This window comes from Juglans microcarpa x Juglans regia, chromosome 2D (genome assembly GCF_004785595.1).
Source record: "Juglans microcarpa x Juglans regia isolate MS1-56 chromosome 2D, Jm3101_v1.0, whole genome shotgun sequence".
Lineage (NCBI taxonomy): Eukaryota > Viridiplantae > Streptophyta > Magnoliopsida > Fagales > Juglandaceae > Juglans > Juglans microcarpa x Juglans regia.
The window spans coordinates 33330627-33348960 of record NC_054596.1 but is presented as its reverse complement, the minus strand read 5'-3'; the positions used below and the strand labels follow the sequence as shown (position 1 = coordinate 33348960).

The 18334-nt window shown below is 31.1% G+C and overlaps 1 protein-coding gene across 1 annotated transcript; it reads right to left on the bottom strand.

Annotated features, from left to right (window-relative positions):
- Positions 1–15452: 15452 nt before the first annotated feature.
- Positions 15453–18070, bottom strand: LOC121250971 (transcription factor MYB123-like). The gene is made up of 3 exons (XM_041150240.1): positions 17709–18070; positions 17444–17573; positions 15453–16360 (listed from the first exon to the last, which is right to left on the bottom strand). Exons 1-3 carry the CDS (start codon positions 17839–17841, stop codon positions 15676–15678), a joined length of 948 nt encoding a protein of 315 aa, XP_041006174.1. The 5' UTR covers positions 17842–18070; the 3' UTR covers positions 15453–15675.
- Between the last annotated feature and the right edge of the window lie 264 nt (positions 18071–18334).

Genomic DNA, 18334 nt, shown 5'->3' with positions numbered 1-18334 from the left:
TGAAAATTTTACCAAGAGGGGTAAACCTATTGGCAATTTGCAAAATAGTTGAAACAGGGTTTGAAGCAGGTTCATTCTTGATAGTTTTCCTATCAGAAATGGGGGGTGGAGCAGCAGTTTATTTTTCTTTTCCCTTTTTCTTGCTCATGGTTTGGTGTCTGCAAGAATTCACGGGTGAGAAAATAAGAAATGGAAATATTAGTGCCTTTGATAAATTCAATATCAAAATCAAAAACACTCAAAATAGCTTGCCATCGTGCAAAAATATGTTTTGATGCAATGTTTCTAACATCATTTTCTAATACATACTTAGCACTTTTGCAATCAATTCTCAATAGAAATTTCTTATTGAGTAAATCACTTTGAGATTTGGAAATGCATAGTACTATAGATAATATTTCTTTCTTAATAGTACTATAATTTTCTTGTGCAGGATTCCAGGCTCCAGAATGGAAGCGAACAATCTGTTTGGAAGAGTCTGGCGAAACAATTTGTTTCAGAATGCTGCCATAACCAATGTTAGAGGCATCTGTTTCAACAATTAGAATCAGAAGTAAGGATACCAAGGCACGGAAAAGTCTTGACATGTGTTTTGATTTTCCTTACTAGAGCAGTATGAGTTTCTAACCAAGGGGGAGGATTTTGTAGAAGCCTTTTGAACAAAGGTCGACACTGTTTTCTCATATCTTGGTAGAAATCAGAAATATAATTGAGAGATCCTAAAAATCTCTACAATTGTTTTTTGTCAGTAATGACATCAGGAAATTTATCAGCAAATTCAATGGCCCTTTGGATGGGTCTGATTTTGCCTTCAGAGATATCATAACCAAGGACTCTAATCTTGGTTTGGAATAATTTGATCTTTTTCGCAGAAATAACAAGACTATTTAATCTAATGATGTCAAGAAACGAATTCAAATGTTTCCAATGTTCATCAATAGATTTGGAAAAAATAAGGACATCATCAATGTAAACTATGGTGAAATGGGTGAACGAATTGAAAATGTTGTTCATGATATTTTGGAATTCACTAGGGGCATTTTTTAGGCCAAAAGGCATCACATTCCACTCGTAGTGACCAAAAGGGGTATTGAAGACTGTCTTATACCTATCTCACTCAGCTATCTGGATTTGCCAGAATCCTAATTTAGGTCAAATTTAGAGAAGACAACTGCATTACTCAGCCTAAGAATCAAGTCATTTTTGTTGGGAATAGGGTACCTAATCCATTCTAAGACTTGGTTTAGTGGCTTATAATTGATAACTAGACGAGGGGTTCATCTTTCTAACTCAACATTTTTTTGGACATAGAAGGCAGCACAAGACAAAGGGGACTTGCTATCCCTAATTATCCCTTTTTTCTTAAGATCTGCAATTTCGATTTGGCGAAAAGCTAAAGTCTGACTATTCATTTGAATAGGCCAGGCTTTAGTTGGAATATCTTTTTCATTAAAATCTTTGATATGTGGAAGAGTAACGACGTGTTTCTTCCGATACCAGAAAGCATTGGGTAAATCAGAACAAACTTCTGAAATCAGTCGTTTGTTAAAATCATCAATCTTTGAAATCAATAAATCATTGGATAATTGTTATGAAACCTTTCTGTATTTGATTTCCTGTTGGAGGAAATTCAAATGTTTGGTTTTTGCAGAAAGTAAAGATTTCAGTCCTTTATCCATGTCAATCTCAAAACGTGAATCAAATTTAAATTTAACTTTTTGACCAAAAGGGTTGGTAGTAATACCATCTTTTTCAGTCAAAAAATGATATAAAGAAGAAATAAAAGAGATTCCTAGGATTACTTTGTTAGACATGTTTCTGAACAAAACAGAAAGAATTTTAAAACAAATATTATCTTGGAAAATATGAGCATTGTTGAGCTCATAATTGATCTTCATCTGAGATCCATTTGCCGAAAATAATCGTCTAGTAGATTTCTCAAAGTATTTGTCAGGGATTAACCCTTTTTTAATGCAATTCAAGTCTGATCCAGAATCAATCATAGCAACTACAGATAATTGAAAATCTCGAGAAACAACAATGGTAACCCGTGAAAACCATTTAGGAGGAATAGTATGTCGGATCAAACATATCTAATTGTTACCAGTTTTTTTCATTTTGACTGGAATCAGATTCATTTGATTGCTCATTGTCAGAGGAATATCTTGATAAAGTTATTTGTCAATTTTCAATCATAAAAATTTCTGTTTCAAGGTTTCATTTTCAGATTTGAGATTGTTAATCTCAGTTATGTGATTTCCTTTTTGACAGAATTTATTTCATGTTGTAAATCAGAAATGGAAACATCTTTGGGATTTTTCTTTTGAAATCTTTCCAAAGTATCTTGAAAACTAATCATTTGCTTAGAAGTCTCTGGTTCTTGGCGAACCATTGTCTTCTTAAGTTTCAGAAGATATTCTTCTTTGAACTCAGGATTTGTAATTTGTGAAATTAGAGTTAGTAAAAGATTTTCTTGTTCTTCAGCTTTGGTTAAACCATTGATGGTTTTACTCAAATTTTTGCAACAAGAATCATTGCAATTGCAACCAAACTTTATACCAAATGAATCTTGAGATTCAGTTTCTGAGTGATACTCTGAATCACTAGTACTGATTTCTTGGATATCAGATGATGAAGAGGATCCTATTTCTAGGAGTCGAAACAGTTCTTCTTCATCATTGCTATCAATATTTAATTGGTTAAGCTTCTTTTTCAACTTATTGGGCTTCTTGGGACATTCATCAGCAAAATGCACATATTTGCCACAGTTGAAACATTTTTCTTTTGAAGAATTTTGAAAATTCTTTTTCTTAGAAAATGATTTTTTGGATTTTTTCTTATAAAAATCATCATAGGGTTTTCTCCTTACACCACCATGAGGTTTAGAAGGTTTAGAATATTTATGCTTTCTTTTAGATGGAGCAATAGAAGGAATGCCAAATTGTTCACAAAAGGTTCCCATTTCATATTTGACTTTCTCGCTATTTCTCATCTGTTCACAAAACATTCTTTGATCATTGCACATACTGATACCAAGTTTTTTTATTATACTGAAAATATCACCATATGTGTAATTTTCATAATTAAGAAATCCCGAGATATCAGTAAGTTCTTCCTTCACTTTGTAAGCAAACAAACGAGGTAGACCATCAATAAATTTCTCCTTCCAGTAAGGCTTCTGGCTATCATCTCGAAGCATTACTCTAGAAATAAGAACATCTTGGTACCATCTATAATCTGACATCTGATGACACGAAGGTTATTTAACCGATCGCTGACGCGATTAGTTCTGTTAGATGGTGTGCCGATAAAATATTTTAAAATAGTATAAATCAAAGTATTGATAGCATCAGGATATGCCATCCCAACATTTTCATCAAAGACAGGTAACCCTTCGTCATTACACTTTACAGCGTTCTGAATGGTTTCCTTGGCAGTGGTTGTGAGATGTTTATCCCACCAATGGCGAAGTACTCCAGAAAAACCTTGGATTAAAATCATAAAAATATCAGGTTGTCTGATATTATTGTTGATATAAGCATTTGCAACTAAAGACATTTTACTCATGGTGTTGAGGATTTCTTGCTCAGATAATTCATCAATATTCCATTCGTAAACTTTGTTAGCAGAGTAAGAAGATTGGTTTTGAAAAACTTTTTCTTCGAACTGTAAATTAGGAGGAGTAGGCCTGCATACCAGTTCTTCGTGAGACTCATTGGTTTGGGTCCTTTTGAAGAAAATCTGGCAATTTCAAGTTTGAAATTCAAATCTTAAAAATTCTTTTCAAGTAAATCAATATCCTTTTCTGCAGTTGAATCATCGTCAGATGATTCTTCTGTAGTTTCTATAAGAACAACTTCTTTCTCATTGCTCATTAAAGCACTGGTAGAAGGTTTTTCTTTCTTAAGATCAGCTATCATTTGATCTATTTTATCAATTGTCTTGGCCTGTGAACTTTTGGAATCAATTTTAGGCCGATTTTCTGGTAAAATGATCAGTGGTGTTTCAATGATTTGTAAATTTTTCTTTGGCTGATCTTTAGATAGAACCAAAGGATTTTCATTTTTGAAAACAGGATTTGAAGCAAAAATAGGTTTCTCAACCTTTTCTTCAATCCGATCGAGCTGTTGTCCGATCGTATGAAGGGCAAGATTTACAAAGTTATTCTGCTGAATAACCTTTTTTGTTTCTTTTAAAATCTTGTCCTTCTCAAGATCTCTGAAAACAGTTCAGGGATTTTGAAAGAGAAGCAACTACTTCAGATCCTTTATAAGGAATAATCATTATCTCTAAAGGTGGATGGCTTGCTTGGACAACCATCTTACCTTCTTCCTTGACAAAATTAGTTTTAACAACATTTAAAGTATTTTTAGAAACATAATAATTTTCAACAAAATCAAAGAAAAGAATATGGCTTTGGAGCTTATTCATTTCTTCTTTCCATTTACGCTTGACGCGTAATTTTTCATGATCAGAAAATTTTGCATGATATGCTTTACGCTTATCACGGTTTTCTTTTCAACCATATTCGTTCACAAGAGCAATCAAGTCAAATTTGAAAGGTTTGCTTAAAACAGTTAAACTATGATGAATAGGAGTAACAGGGGCTACAGGAGCTACTATATCTGAAGCCGTAGGTGATAAAGATGAATTGTCTTCTTCTTTATCAGCTTCATCATTTACGGATTTACCCTTAAAGTATTCAGCATCCTTAGCAGAATAAAAAGTAGAAGTAACCTGAGAGGATGTAGGCAATCCTTTCAGTTTTAAAACAGGATTAGTAGGCTAAGTTGTTTGTGCAAAATCTGTTATTGAGGGAGATTCTAAAACAAGCACGGAAAATACATCCGAAGATGAAGAATAAAAGTACTAAATATTTTATTCATATAGGTGACTATAAATTATCTTGAATTTTCATAATTTCTTCTAATTAATTTTCTTTGTTATAATTAATTATTTTCAAGAATGCCATCAAAACGACAACGAAGAAATGTGCCTTCGCCAAGTCCAAGTCCTGAACCCATTGAGGACTCTCCACTCAAGGAATCTGCTCCTAAAGATCAAGTTAACACGTAAGAAAATAACAGCCAATCGACACCTACCAATAAGGAAATATTGTCGTTGATAATCAATTATATAGTTAATACTTTTGTCTCAATAACTATATAACTATAATTATACTATTATCATGTAGTTGATGCATCTGCACATCGCGGTCATGGCTATACACGTGGCATCTTTCTTGAGAAAAATAGAAAGCACAGAAAACTCAAGATTATCATTCTTGATAATTTCACTGGAGGAGTGGATGATAGTGTAGCAACGCTTTCCTCCTATATTGGCACAGTAGTTCGAGCTTATGCTCCATTTTATGTACGCTCATGGCTAAATGTTCCGAATAAGATTAAGGAGCACATTCAAAATCGTGTGCTGGTGAGTTTACTTTGAGAGTACATTTTTTTCACCTAAATTAGTATATCATATTTTTGATCTGATTCACTTGTTAGGATGAATTCGACATCTACTTTGGCCATGGCGAGGATTTGAGAACCGTGAATGAGTTGATGGCTACACTATTCCGACGTCACAAGAGACGATGTCATGACCACTTCAAGAAGTTTGAGACGTTGGAAGAGGCTGCACAGTCTCCTTTCCAGCAGATGAAGTTAGATGATTGGAGAAAGTGTTGTGATCTTTTCGCATCTCTAGATTATCAGGTATTTTACATTTATATCTTTTAATTATTTACATTCATATTCGTTCTATATATTATATGTATACATATTACAATTAACATTCTTAATATATTTTATAGCACTTGAGTTCTACAAATGCACAGAATAGATCCACTCTGACTGTCCACCATCGTGCTGGTTCAAGGTTATTCCACCGTCTTGCTGAAAAAATGGTAATTAAAAAATTATAGAATTCATTTATTTTTCCGATATTTTTTTATTTAAGTACTAACATTATCTTTTTAAAATTGCTAATGTCACTTTGTTAGAAACGTGATTATGCTGAAAACTTTTCTCTCATTCATGTCTATACTGCTGCTCACACTAATGAGCATAGTGAGTGGATGGATCCTATCGCTGCAAATAATTATGTAAGCAGTGTTAATTTTGTTAAATAAATTATACAACATGTTAATAATTTATTTTTTATTTCTATTTCTTTTAATACGTTACTTCATAATAATCATTACCTTTCAAATTGCAGGAAAAAATGATGGAGATGCAGTCGACTTCTGGGGAATCTTCTCCTAGTGACATAGACATATTCACGCAAGTGCTCGGGCCACAGTCTAGTATGGCAAAAGGTTTGGGACGATCTATCAAGCATAGATGTTCATCCTCCTCAACTTCATCGACTTCACAAATTAATAATCTTACCAAAGATTTAGAAGTTGCACGGCGTGAGAATGAGTATATGAGATCAAGACAGCAAAAGTTAGAGTCTCTCTTAGAACGACAGTCTCATTTAGAGACGCGTTTGCAGGACCAACAGAGAGACCAGGAGGAAAGAATACGCAGTGAAGTCCAAGAGCAAGTGCAACGGAAGATGATGGTGCAAATGGAGCGTGTTATGTCGTTGCAACAGAATCGTGGTGGGCGAGGAAAAAAGAAGAAATAAATTTTATCAGTAGTGGTGACTAGTTTTAATAACTAATTTTAAAATTTTATAAGACATTGTTAGTTGTTAATTGATCGTATGCAATATGATACAATTGATATATTTTTAAATTTTATGAAATTAGTATTTCTGATTTATACGTTCGAATGTAAATTAAAAATGTTTGAACGTTGGTTCACATTCGAACCAATGTTCGAACATGAATACATAAAATTGTATAGTAACATTCAAACGCAGGCCTAAACGTTCGAACGTACTCACCCTCAAACAAACAAAACATTCGAATGATTAAACGATTAACTTTCGAACAAACCTCTGAGCGTACCACTTGCATTCGAATGCTCCTTCATTTACATTCGAAATAACGTCTGAACGTTAAACCCGTTACGTTTGAACATTGGTCCGTTAATGTTCGAACGGAAATTCGAACGTTTATTAAACGTTCGGACACATAAACGTTCGAACTTAAATATGATAGGTTCGAACTATAATCAACGAACGTCAACTTCTCTCATTCAAATGCCAATCAGTCAGATTGCCGTTCGAACATTCAATTGGATGTCCGAACGTTACTTTCTATGACAGTTCTCAACCGTCACAAGAAAAGTGAACGTTCGAACGTTTAACCAAACGGAACACCTCCAACCGTCACTAAAAATATTTTATTGACGGTTCAACAGTAAACCGTCACCAATTATTTTCTGTGACGCACATTAGGTGACAGTCGTGGTGACTGTTTCAAACCCACCAAATATCTTTAGTGACGTTTTGGTAATTTTTTGTGACGGTTTCCTCTGTCACAAAAGACAAATTGTGTTGTAGTGCATATTGAGACACTTATCAAAAAACAATCAATATGAACAAAGCTAAGACTCCAACATCGGCTCAAACTCAAGAGTTACTGTCGCTAACTCTCTAACTTTGAAAATTTCTTTAGAGTTACTGTAGTTCAAAATTTAAGTTAAAGGTTTTAGCTTAACTTATGCAAAATTTAAAACCTGAATAAAAAAAAACTGCATTTTTAATAAAGTGGTACTATCACTTGGGTTGGTTGGGTAATGAGTTATAAAATCATTGCATGAATATCATTGTTCATAGCAATAACGCAAACCGATCAAGATGAAGAGAGATCAAGAACAACGATGTAGTAAAGTTGTAAAGCTATGATACTTAGCATGCATCTTGTAACAAATGAATAAATTATATAGGCTCGAGAAAGTCAAGTCATTCAAAGCTCGTTTACATCCCAACAAGTGCATGTTTGGGATTGCGATGGGTAATATAACTTTTAGTTTACAACTTATAGATTTATAAATGTAGAGCTTAAGTACTAAGTTCTGCTATTAAAATGTTATTTACTATTTAGTAACACGTGTTACATTTGTTTAAAAACAATATAAAAAATGACTTTTTGAGGTAGAAATGACATAAAAGGTCATTTGAAAGTTATAGTGCCGTGCTTGTGATAAGATCAAAGGGCAAAACTATAATTATCTGAAAGTTATATAGATATTTTCAACTATTGATAGTATTTTTTAAGGTTAAAGCTACGTTCCATATTATCCAAAAAAAATAAAAACACAGTTAAAGAAAAGCATCAAAATGATAATAACTTATATAAATCATTTTTAAAAAATCAAAATATAATTTTAAAAAATAATAATAACTTATACAAATAGTAACCGACATTGCCATGCATAGATAATATTATGGCTATATATATGACTTCATTGTGGACCATGCTACATTTATATTGTCTATATATAATATTGGAGCATGATTACAAGACCGGTATGTATGTCAACGCATGGTTGAGAATTGGACTACAAGAACGTGGTAGTTGGGCATATTGGCTACAAAATCCAAGCTTACCTTCGTTTTCCGTGGCTTTCATTTGTAGAGTGCATAAACGCATAATAATTTTGAAAAGATATAAAATTTATTATTAAAAATTTAATCTTTTATATATATTTCTTATTTATTTATTTCTTTTAAAAATAAATTACCCGTCGTTTTCAAGGCCGAATACAATTATGCAAGAATTTGAGAAATTACTCACACAGATTAAACTTACCGTACGTGCTAGACTGGCTATTATTGACCTAATGACTGGTTAGTACATGTTAGGCTCACATTTCAAAATGCCTACACTGTCACTGTCAGGGCTCCATCAGACCAAGTTGTTCCAAGTGCTAGGCTAGCCTACTACCCACGTTGGTGACCATTCATGAAGGGTTGTTGTTCCCCACCATCCCATGTTTATAGAAAATAAATTAATTTCATAAATTCATGTCTTAAAACTTCTAATTATTTTCTATTAATTTTTTTAATGTTAATTTTTGAGTTGATTAATTAAAAATTCTACTTTATATTTTCTCTTATATTTTTCTGTCAAATCAACTGTTTTTTCACCGGTAAATTAGAAGAGTTCCAACAAAATAAATAAAAAATGTTAGTTTATCTCTCAAATGTCCTCACTTTGAAAATTTGTTTTTTAAATTTGCACTAGGGACAGAGTAAGGGGTGGTATTATCCTTTCCAAATACGATTATAATCATAGACTTTGTTTATTGCGATGCTTGAAAAAAGTTTCTATATCCTCTTATTTCATTTCAATTTATTTTTATCTTAAACATCATTTAAATATAAATATTTTTAGATTATATTTAGATATTGAACTGAGTTGAGTTGAGTTGAACTGAGTTAAGTTGAGATGATAAAATATTAGTAAAATATTATTATTATTTTAGAATTTAAAAAAGTTAAATTATTTATTATATTTTGTGTTGAAATTTGAAAAAGTTGTAATGATGAGTTGAGATAAGTTGATGATCCAAACGTAGCTTTAAACTAATCATTACAACTTTTTCAAACTAATATGTACAATTTTCTCAAACTTTCAAATAAAAAACAAAAAGTAATACAACTATTTCAAATCTTAAAATAAAAATTATATTTTAACAATATTTTAACTTTATAATATTTCATATTCAATCATTTCTCTCTCTTTTTTTTTAAAACTCAATAAATACTTAATTAAAACTATCTTACTACTATTTATAAACTATCTTATTATTATTTACAAAATTTTCATCTCATCTCTCTTCTCAAACATGTTTAAGTACTAGACAATGATACTTCCTTATCAAATAATTCGAGTAGCCAAAAGCAATCATCAAACCCAAAAGAAATTTTATGAGAAAGTGGAGAGTGATGATAATGTAATTAGCACTAACATGGATAAAATTGTATGAGAAGTGTTATAATCACAAATATATTTAAAATAAATAAATTTATAAATTAATATGATTTCATATAATATATTAAATCTATTTTATAATTTTTTGTACAATCTAATATATTATATTAAAATTACGTTAATTTATAACAATTCCTTTATAATCAAAGCATTTCTGTAACTATATATACCATGAGATCAAAAGCTACATATGCCAGCCAATCTTCTACGCCACTTCTGTACTTCAAAGGAGTATCGCTGTATATACGTCTTGAGTCTCTCGACTCTTGAGTGCAAATCTGCACTGACATTGATAACACTCTCTGCATAATTAGCTTTCCGTATTTTTGTCGTTATTTTTGTTTGCTGATGATCAGATGCTTTATTTGTGGTCCAAAAAGGTGCAATAATTTGGATTCTATATCACATGTTTTTAAATAAAATAAAGACAATTGAAAATATATAAGTAGCACTGTTTTAGATATATATATATATATTTATATGCGAAGTCATATTTGTATAATAAAAAATTTATATAATTTTTTACTATTTACACAAGTTCTACACATCATATTTTTTTTAATTTTTATTATTTTTTTCTTTTATCAAATATATAATATATGAATAATGAATAAAAAAATTAAATTAGTTTAAAAAGAATAAACTCAAAAATAAATTTTTAAAAAATATTAAAAATTTTAAAAAATGTGGTGTATGGAGGTTGTGTAGCATTGCTCATCTAAATTTAGATGACTACTATTCATTCCACAAAACATATTTTAATCATTATTTCTCTCTCCTCCCACTCTCTCTCTCACAATCCTTTCATTTTCTCCCTCTTTTAACAACACAACAAACCTTCAAATGCACATTTATTTTATTATTATAATATATTATATATTTTTTTTTCATTTTATTATATTTTTAATATAATATATAATAAAAAAATATATCTTTTATTATTGCATTTGTATTATTAATATCAAATACACGTAGTGGATGCTTATTGCAAAATATATATAAAAAAATTGATTTTAGTAAAAAATTAATGATAATAAATTATTATTTTGTCTCAAATATGCATAAACCAATGTGAAAATTTTACTTGAATGTCAAAGTGGCTATGCAAAAGAGGTGATTTTGCATATGCATATGCATAGACCAATGCTAATGCTCTAAGTCACTGTAAGAAAAACGAACATTTGTGACGATTATTTGCAGCAAGAATGATTATTTACGACGAAAATAAACTCATTTTAAATAAACTCATTTTAGTAGGAAATAATGATTTTCACAAGAAATAATTGGCCACAAATAAATAATTTTCTTGTAGTGAGTATAAATTCCCAAATTAACTAATAGTGTTCAAACATGATCACGGAATTAATATTTTAAATCAATCAACAGATTGGTTTCGATTCGGCAGAGGAAACATTAGGGTGGATCGAAGAATCTTTCGATTATTTAGGCGTCGAATGGAACTTGGGACTTATAATTTTTTCAACTCAACACATCTGTACATGTGGAACCTACAATCTTTTTCAACTTTTTATAAATATATTTAAACTCATGATCTTAACATCCAAACACAATTAAACTTATTTTAAGTGGCCCTCACAAAATTTACTGTACCATCTCAACTTACTAATATTTATAAAGAACTCAACTCATCTTAACTCAGTTCAACATCCAAACGGGGCCTAATGTTTTTATTTTCAAACCAATTTTTTTTTTTTTTTTTTTTGTCCTTAGGTGGTTGTTATTACGATATTAATTCTAAACTATATATAGACTAGTTACACTACTTATTATAATATATATATATATTTATACACTTCGTCAAATCTTACTCAATTTTGTGTCTTTAGGATTGTATTAGCTAGGAAATAGAGATTTTTATAGTAGATCTTTAATTGTAGACTTTTATTATAACTTTTATTATACAATATATCATTAAAAAGCTATTTATTGTTTAGTAAATATGTTTTTTTAAATTTGTAGCATTTTCTTTCAGTTTGGTACTGTTTAAAAAAGTGGACTTTCAACTTTTTTTTTAAGTGTTGAAAAGCATTTTTTTTTTTTAAATTTATATGCATGTTTGGGATTGTGGTAAAAAATATAAGTTATGCATTTACCACTTATACCTTATAACTTAATAATAAGTTCTATTTGACTCGAAAAAAATAATAAGTTCTATTATTAAAAAGTTATTTACTATTTGGTAATCATATGTTTAAAGTACTTTCAAACATATTAAATTTGTTCTGAAACAATTTAAAAAAAAAATTAATTTTTGAAGTAGAAATGACATAAAAGATCATTTGGTTTTTTAAAAATTATGACCATATTTTTGAAAGATTGAAAATTGTAATTATCTAAAAATTTGTATAAGTATTTTCGCCCATGGACTTTTTTTTAGGATTCAAACGCAGATTTTAGCTTATTTTCTATTAAAAAATAATAGTTTCTTTACACTTCTTCAAGGTGGAGTTCCCTGTTTTACAAAGACATACGTTAAGCTTGTTTATTTAGAACTTGTACAAATTATTACTAATCTTATTGTAATTCTCTATATTGAATTAGCTATATTTCATCTACGTTACTATTTTTTTTCACTTCATTATTTATTTATCTATGAGTTATAAATTAGAAGAGGACAACTACGTAATCTATTATTTAGTTGTGTTACAGTACCAATTATATTTGTTAGATATTTTAGCTAAAAATTGTTTTATATAGGTGAGTTTTGATCGATATTCTTGAAATTAACTTTAGCTATCTTCGTGTATCTATATATATTGCAAAATTAAACCAATAACGACGTTCCAATAATTAATTAACACGTGCATCTCAAAAATGAAAGAATCTATAAATGATCAAGACAAAAAGTGGTGACATAAAAGTAAAGAGTTAAGGCAAAAAGTGGTAACAGATCTAAAAGTAAAAGAGTTACAAAAACTGCTATACACGTGACTGATATATAGTAGTAACGCACAACAGGAGCAACCAGCATGTCGAATTAATCATATATATATATATATAGATGATTGGTATATATAGACCCAACCATAAGCATTTATTAATTAGCCAAAACAAGAAAACCTCCTCTCTTTTTTTTTTTTTTTTATTATCAGAAATTGAAGTATAAATTTAATTATTTGACTTTTATCTCAATATACATATATATAGATATATATATATATATATATATATATATATATATGTAAACTTCCGTCAATAAATAGATCCAAGTACTACACGTCAAATATTTAAATAATTAAATAGATTCTTGGGAGTATAGAGTAGAGTTAGAAAGATATTATATTACATCACTAGTTTTTGTCCCAACAGCTAATTATATATTAACAATTTTGACAACTTAATTAATTGTCAAATTACCAAACTAAAACACATGAACGTACGTACAATCTTAATGCATGCAAGTAGCTGCCATCATATGAACCCATCGATCACTTTTCTTCGAATTCTTCTAGGAAAAGCTGAAAGAAATGGAGTCTTTAATTATTCCTTTCCCCCAAGTACGTACGTACTACATGAACAATGCTGGAAGTACGTGTAAGTAATTAGTACTCATGTTGTTCCCCAAAAACTCTTATCATTTTCATACGTAAACCAGTAGTAGTACTACTGTCCTCTAAGTGAATATTATATATATATATATATATATATATATATATTAATATTGCCTGCATGCATGCTCATGAATATCCGACTCATGATCATATTATCCTTGTGTTAACTATTGTACGTGTGTTTTTGGGCTAGCTTGACATGATTCAAATATTACTTCGTTGATCACGGAGTGAAATAGGGTTATAAGATCACCTTCAAACGAGTTACCCGATCGAGCCCCAAGAGCTCATGATCACCAATTTCGTGGCAATTTATAACATGCATGCATGCGCATTCACAACCAGCCAAAAAAGGGTCCACCCCCAATGAGTTAATTAATTTTGTGATCTTCGATCATTTTTCATTCAAGATTGCAATGGTTGGCACGTACGGAACGCCGATAATACAAAGTATATAATCAAAGTTAAACTGTACGTTTATCTTGATTTATTAATGCACTTCATTGATACATACATGATATATATTCAAAATTAGTAGTACTACTAATTGGTCACCACATGAGGCCGGCCAGTAAAAATTTATTATATTCGTTTCTTAATTTAATATTATATATATATATATATATTGACCCTCAATCTTGGGCAGTAAAAATTAATTACTTCATATATATATATATATATATATATATATATATATATATATAGCTCATGTACTATGCATGCAATAATCTATATATTTTGCTTAATTATCGTGGAAGGAAATTCAGGCAGGAGCTAGCTAGCGAGATTTCTCCATCGCTGGCTTATTTGGTACTGGAGCCCCATAGAGAAAAACCGAACCACATCATGAAGTCATACATACATACATACATACATACATACATACATACATACATACATACATACATACATACATATAGGACAACGAGCTTTAATCTATGGTCCAGACTATTATATAGGACAACGTGCTTTAATATATGGTCCACAATTACCGCTAGTGTTTTCGATTCGATCGTCGTATTCAGTTAGTCTTATATACGTTGAGATATCTTTAAAAAAATATATCTATTTTATTCTCTCTCTCAGCTTCCATTCTCTTGCTGTTGAAAGTTCGATGCACATAATTATATATGGTTTTATACCAGCTGGTCCACCTCTCTCTCTCTCTCTCTCTAGATCTCTCTCTCATTTGCCAAATTATTTTTCTTCTCTACATCACTTTTTGTATATGTTTTATTAGTTTATAAAGTCGTCTTGATCTTGGTTTCGAAAAATAAAAGAAAATCTAGTTGCTAATAGTTTACCGCGTACTTCTGAACATCCTAATTAATACAGCAACTTGAGATAAAGTAAGGTCTATTTACAATTAATGGTAAACAAGATATTACAAATTATTTGATCAAATTTAATATTATAGGACGATGTTGCTCAGATCGAAGGATATATATTCATCTCTAAATAATGATGCTCATTAATAGTTCTCTCTAATTTTTTTTTTCTTTCTGATTTGTTTTTTTTTTTTTTTTTTTTTTTTTTTTTTTTTTTTTTTTTTTTTTTGTTCGGTTTTTTCTATCTAAATGATCATTATATGTTCGTTTGCTTAAATTTTGAGCACGTTTCATGCATGTAAGGCGCCCAGAGTCTTTGAGGGCGGGCGGGCGATCGAGCCAACTCGATCACAGCTGCTTGATCATGTTACATTACCGTTTGCCAGGCCATGAGTGCCCACAGCTGAAAAGGGGTGGCATGCATGCTCTACCAGCCAGCATTAATGGCCACAGATTTGGTAAGATAGATGCACGTACAATGGAAGGGATATATATGAATACGATATATTGGACATTGCATGTTATAAATGGAGTACTGCACTGTTTGTTTTAATGTTCTTGTTTTCTAGTGAAGCATGCAAGTACGTACTACGTACTTACATGATTTAAGAACAGTATGGAAACCTATGCCATGCCAACACCGAGCAAGTCTAGTGCATGTGTGATCTGAGCCACGTACAGTCTTATTTATACTCATAAAATTACAGAAATACATGACACACTAGTACTAATTCCATGCATGCTGCAGTAATTTATAACGGGCTAAAAATTAACCTAAAAACTAACCCTTGCACATTCGATCTTTTATTGGAAATTATTAAGCAGAATTTTAGCCACATGTTGCCAAAATCATTCACAACTTATTCGTAGAACCCAGTGGTTCTCAGCTTATAATCCACTCATCTTCCAAATTCAGAAGAGATGTCAATGTCTTGAGATCCAAAGCATCATTTGGTTGGGAATTAGGTTCAGTCTGCGGCCTCCAATTCTCATGCAATATGGCTTGATCATGTCCAGAAACAAGAAAATCTTCACAACAACTAGACATGATATAATTGTTCTTGGCGTGGTGATCCATTTCTCCATCCACCATATTCTCACATTCATTTAACTCTTTATCCTGGTGGCTATCTAAACATGAGAGCTTGTGATCAGACATCAAAAGATCATTCACAACATAATCCATGAGAAAATTCTCATCGGAATTATCCTCTTGCTGGGCTAAAGAACTTCGGATTTGATCACTACCCCAATCAGGGATGACATGAGTACTAGCATTTTTCTCCATTTCAATGTCAAGTTGCTTTGGGATAAAAGCATTTGAGCACCTCATTGCTTTCGTCCGAACCACCGAGTGATCATCATGAGTTTCCTGTCCTGTTCCTTGAATGAACTCCGACCTACTTCCCTCATCATCATCTGGGATCAATTCGCCATTTTGTTTATTATAGGAATCTTGCAGAATCTTGTAACCATCTTGCATTATTCTCTTGCTTAAATGTGTGTTCCAATAATTCTTTATTTCATTGTCAGTTCGCCCAGGTATTCTCCCGGCGATCAATGACCACCTGCAGCACCCAGCAATATATAATTCAGCATTAATATTTATTTTGTAAGCACATTGATCAATTTATTGAGCGTATAAATTGGACGTTTTAAAGAAAAGAAACACGAGAGCAAAAATCATAGCCAGCAGCAAGCAGCAACAACAACAACCTTAATAATAATAATAATAATAATGATAATAATATATTAATTATCGGTATTAATATTATATTTGGGATTGGTTTCTTTCTCAAGTAATTGTGTTGTTAAGTCGTATATATTTCCTTTTCACTGATCTCTAGATCAAGCTGATTCATGATCACGGTCCACGTGTCAAATTACACTTTCGATCACTTTGAACCAATTGTCTCTCTCACTTGCCACAGAAACTGGTAATAATTACTTTCCTACGAAGACATTGAATAATTTATCGCTTCAAAATATTTTCTTTCTCTCGGCCCCCGTTGGGTAAGAGTTAAAAGGATGAGATTGAGTTGAAATGATTTTAAATGGATTGAATAAAATATTATTTTTTAATATTATTATTATTTTAAGATTTAAAAAAATTAAATTATTTATTATATTTTGTATGAAATTTTAAAAAAATTATAATGATCATATGAGATGAATTAGGGTGTGTTTGGATGTTGAAGTGAGTTGAGTTGAGTTGAATTGTGATAATAAAATATTGTTAGAATATTATTTTTTAATATTATTATTATTTTAAAATTTGAAAAAGTTGAATTGTTTATTATATTTTGTATTGGGATTTGAAAAAGTTGTAATGATGAGTTGAGATGAGTTAAGGTGAGTTTGATAACCAAACGCACCCTTAGAGATCACTTTTCAATTCAAATAAACCTTTAAGAAAAAAAAAATGTACTTTAATTTGGCCAAAAAAACGACATTGTTTAATATTAAGAGGCTCTTATTTTATTACGCATTTTGTGCTCATTAATATACTATGCATTCACTCGGTCCGTTTAATTCTCGAGAGGAAAATATTATTTTGTCGACATCTGGAAATACTTAAAGACCTTTTGCAGCAGAAGTTAAAAAGGAAGAGTACTAGCTAGGACAAAGAGAAGAAGATTTCCGATACTGGCCTGTTACCCAGGAGCTTATGCAGTCTGATAATGAGCTCTTCTTCTTCCACAGAAATGTTGCCTCTCTTGATATCTGGCCTTAGATAATTCAACCATCGCAGCCGGCAACTCTTCCCGCATCGCTTCAGCCCTACAAGGTTTAACATGATTTATCAACGTGAATAAACTATAAAAGTGAAAACAAAAATGAAGAATGCACGAGAGTGATCAGGTGAGAAGCATTCAATTCTATGAAAACCGAGTATTTTTCAAGATAATTACGGACCAGCTCTTTCAGGAACGTCTCTCCATTTTCCTTCGCCATGGGCTTTGACATAGTTGATAAGGATGTTATCTTCCCGAGCAGACCATGCTCCCCTGTTTAGACCTTCTTTCGTGCAGCATGGCCTTCTTCCCATTTCTGCTGTCTTTCTCTCTCTGTATTGTAGGCTTCACTCTCTGATCTATCACTCTTTCTGAAGCTGTAGTTCAAAGACTTGGGGGGACTTTTTCTGTCCCGGTTTTCCTTATACTCTACTCTGGATACGAATAGGTGTCAAAACCTTGTTATATATATATATATATATATAATATTATACTCATGGTACAAATGCTTACCACAGATTTTGAAGACGACAACGATGTGCTTTCATGAAACCCCACACATGGGAACTCATTGGCTTATATAAATACGCAAATGTATTGTTGTAAATTTAGTAAAAGTATTTAATTAACATCAAAATATAAACACACACATATATATATATATATATATATATAAATATTTCCAAAATGTATGCACACTTGTATACAATATCCACCCCTATTTCATGCTTTATACTAACCAGAACTTCTTTATTTTTTATGGTGGGAACCACTCCACTGCAGATCTCTTAGGAAATACTTACGAAA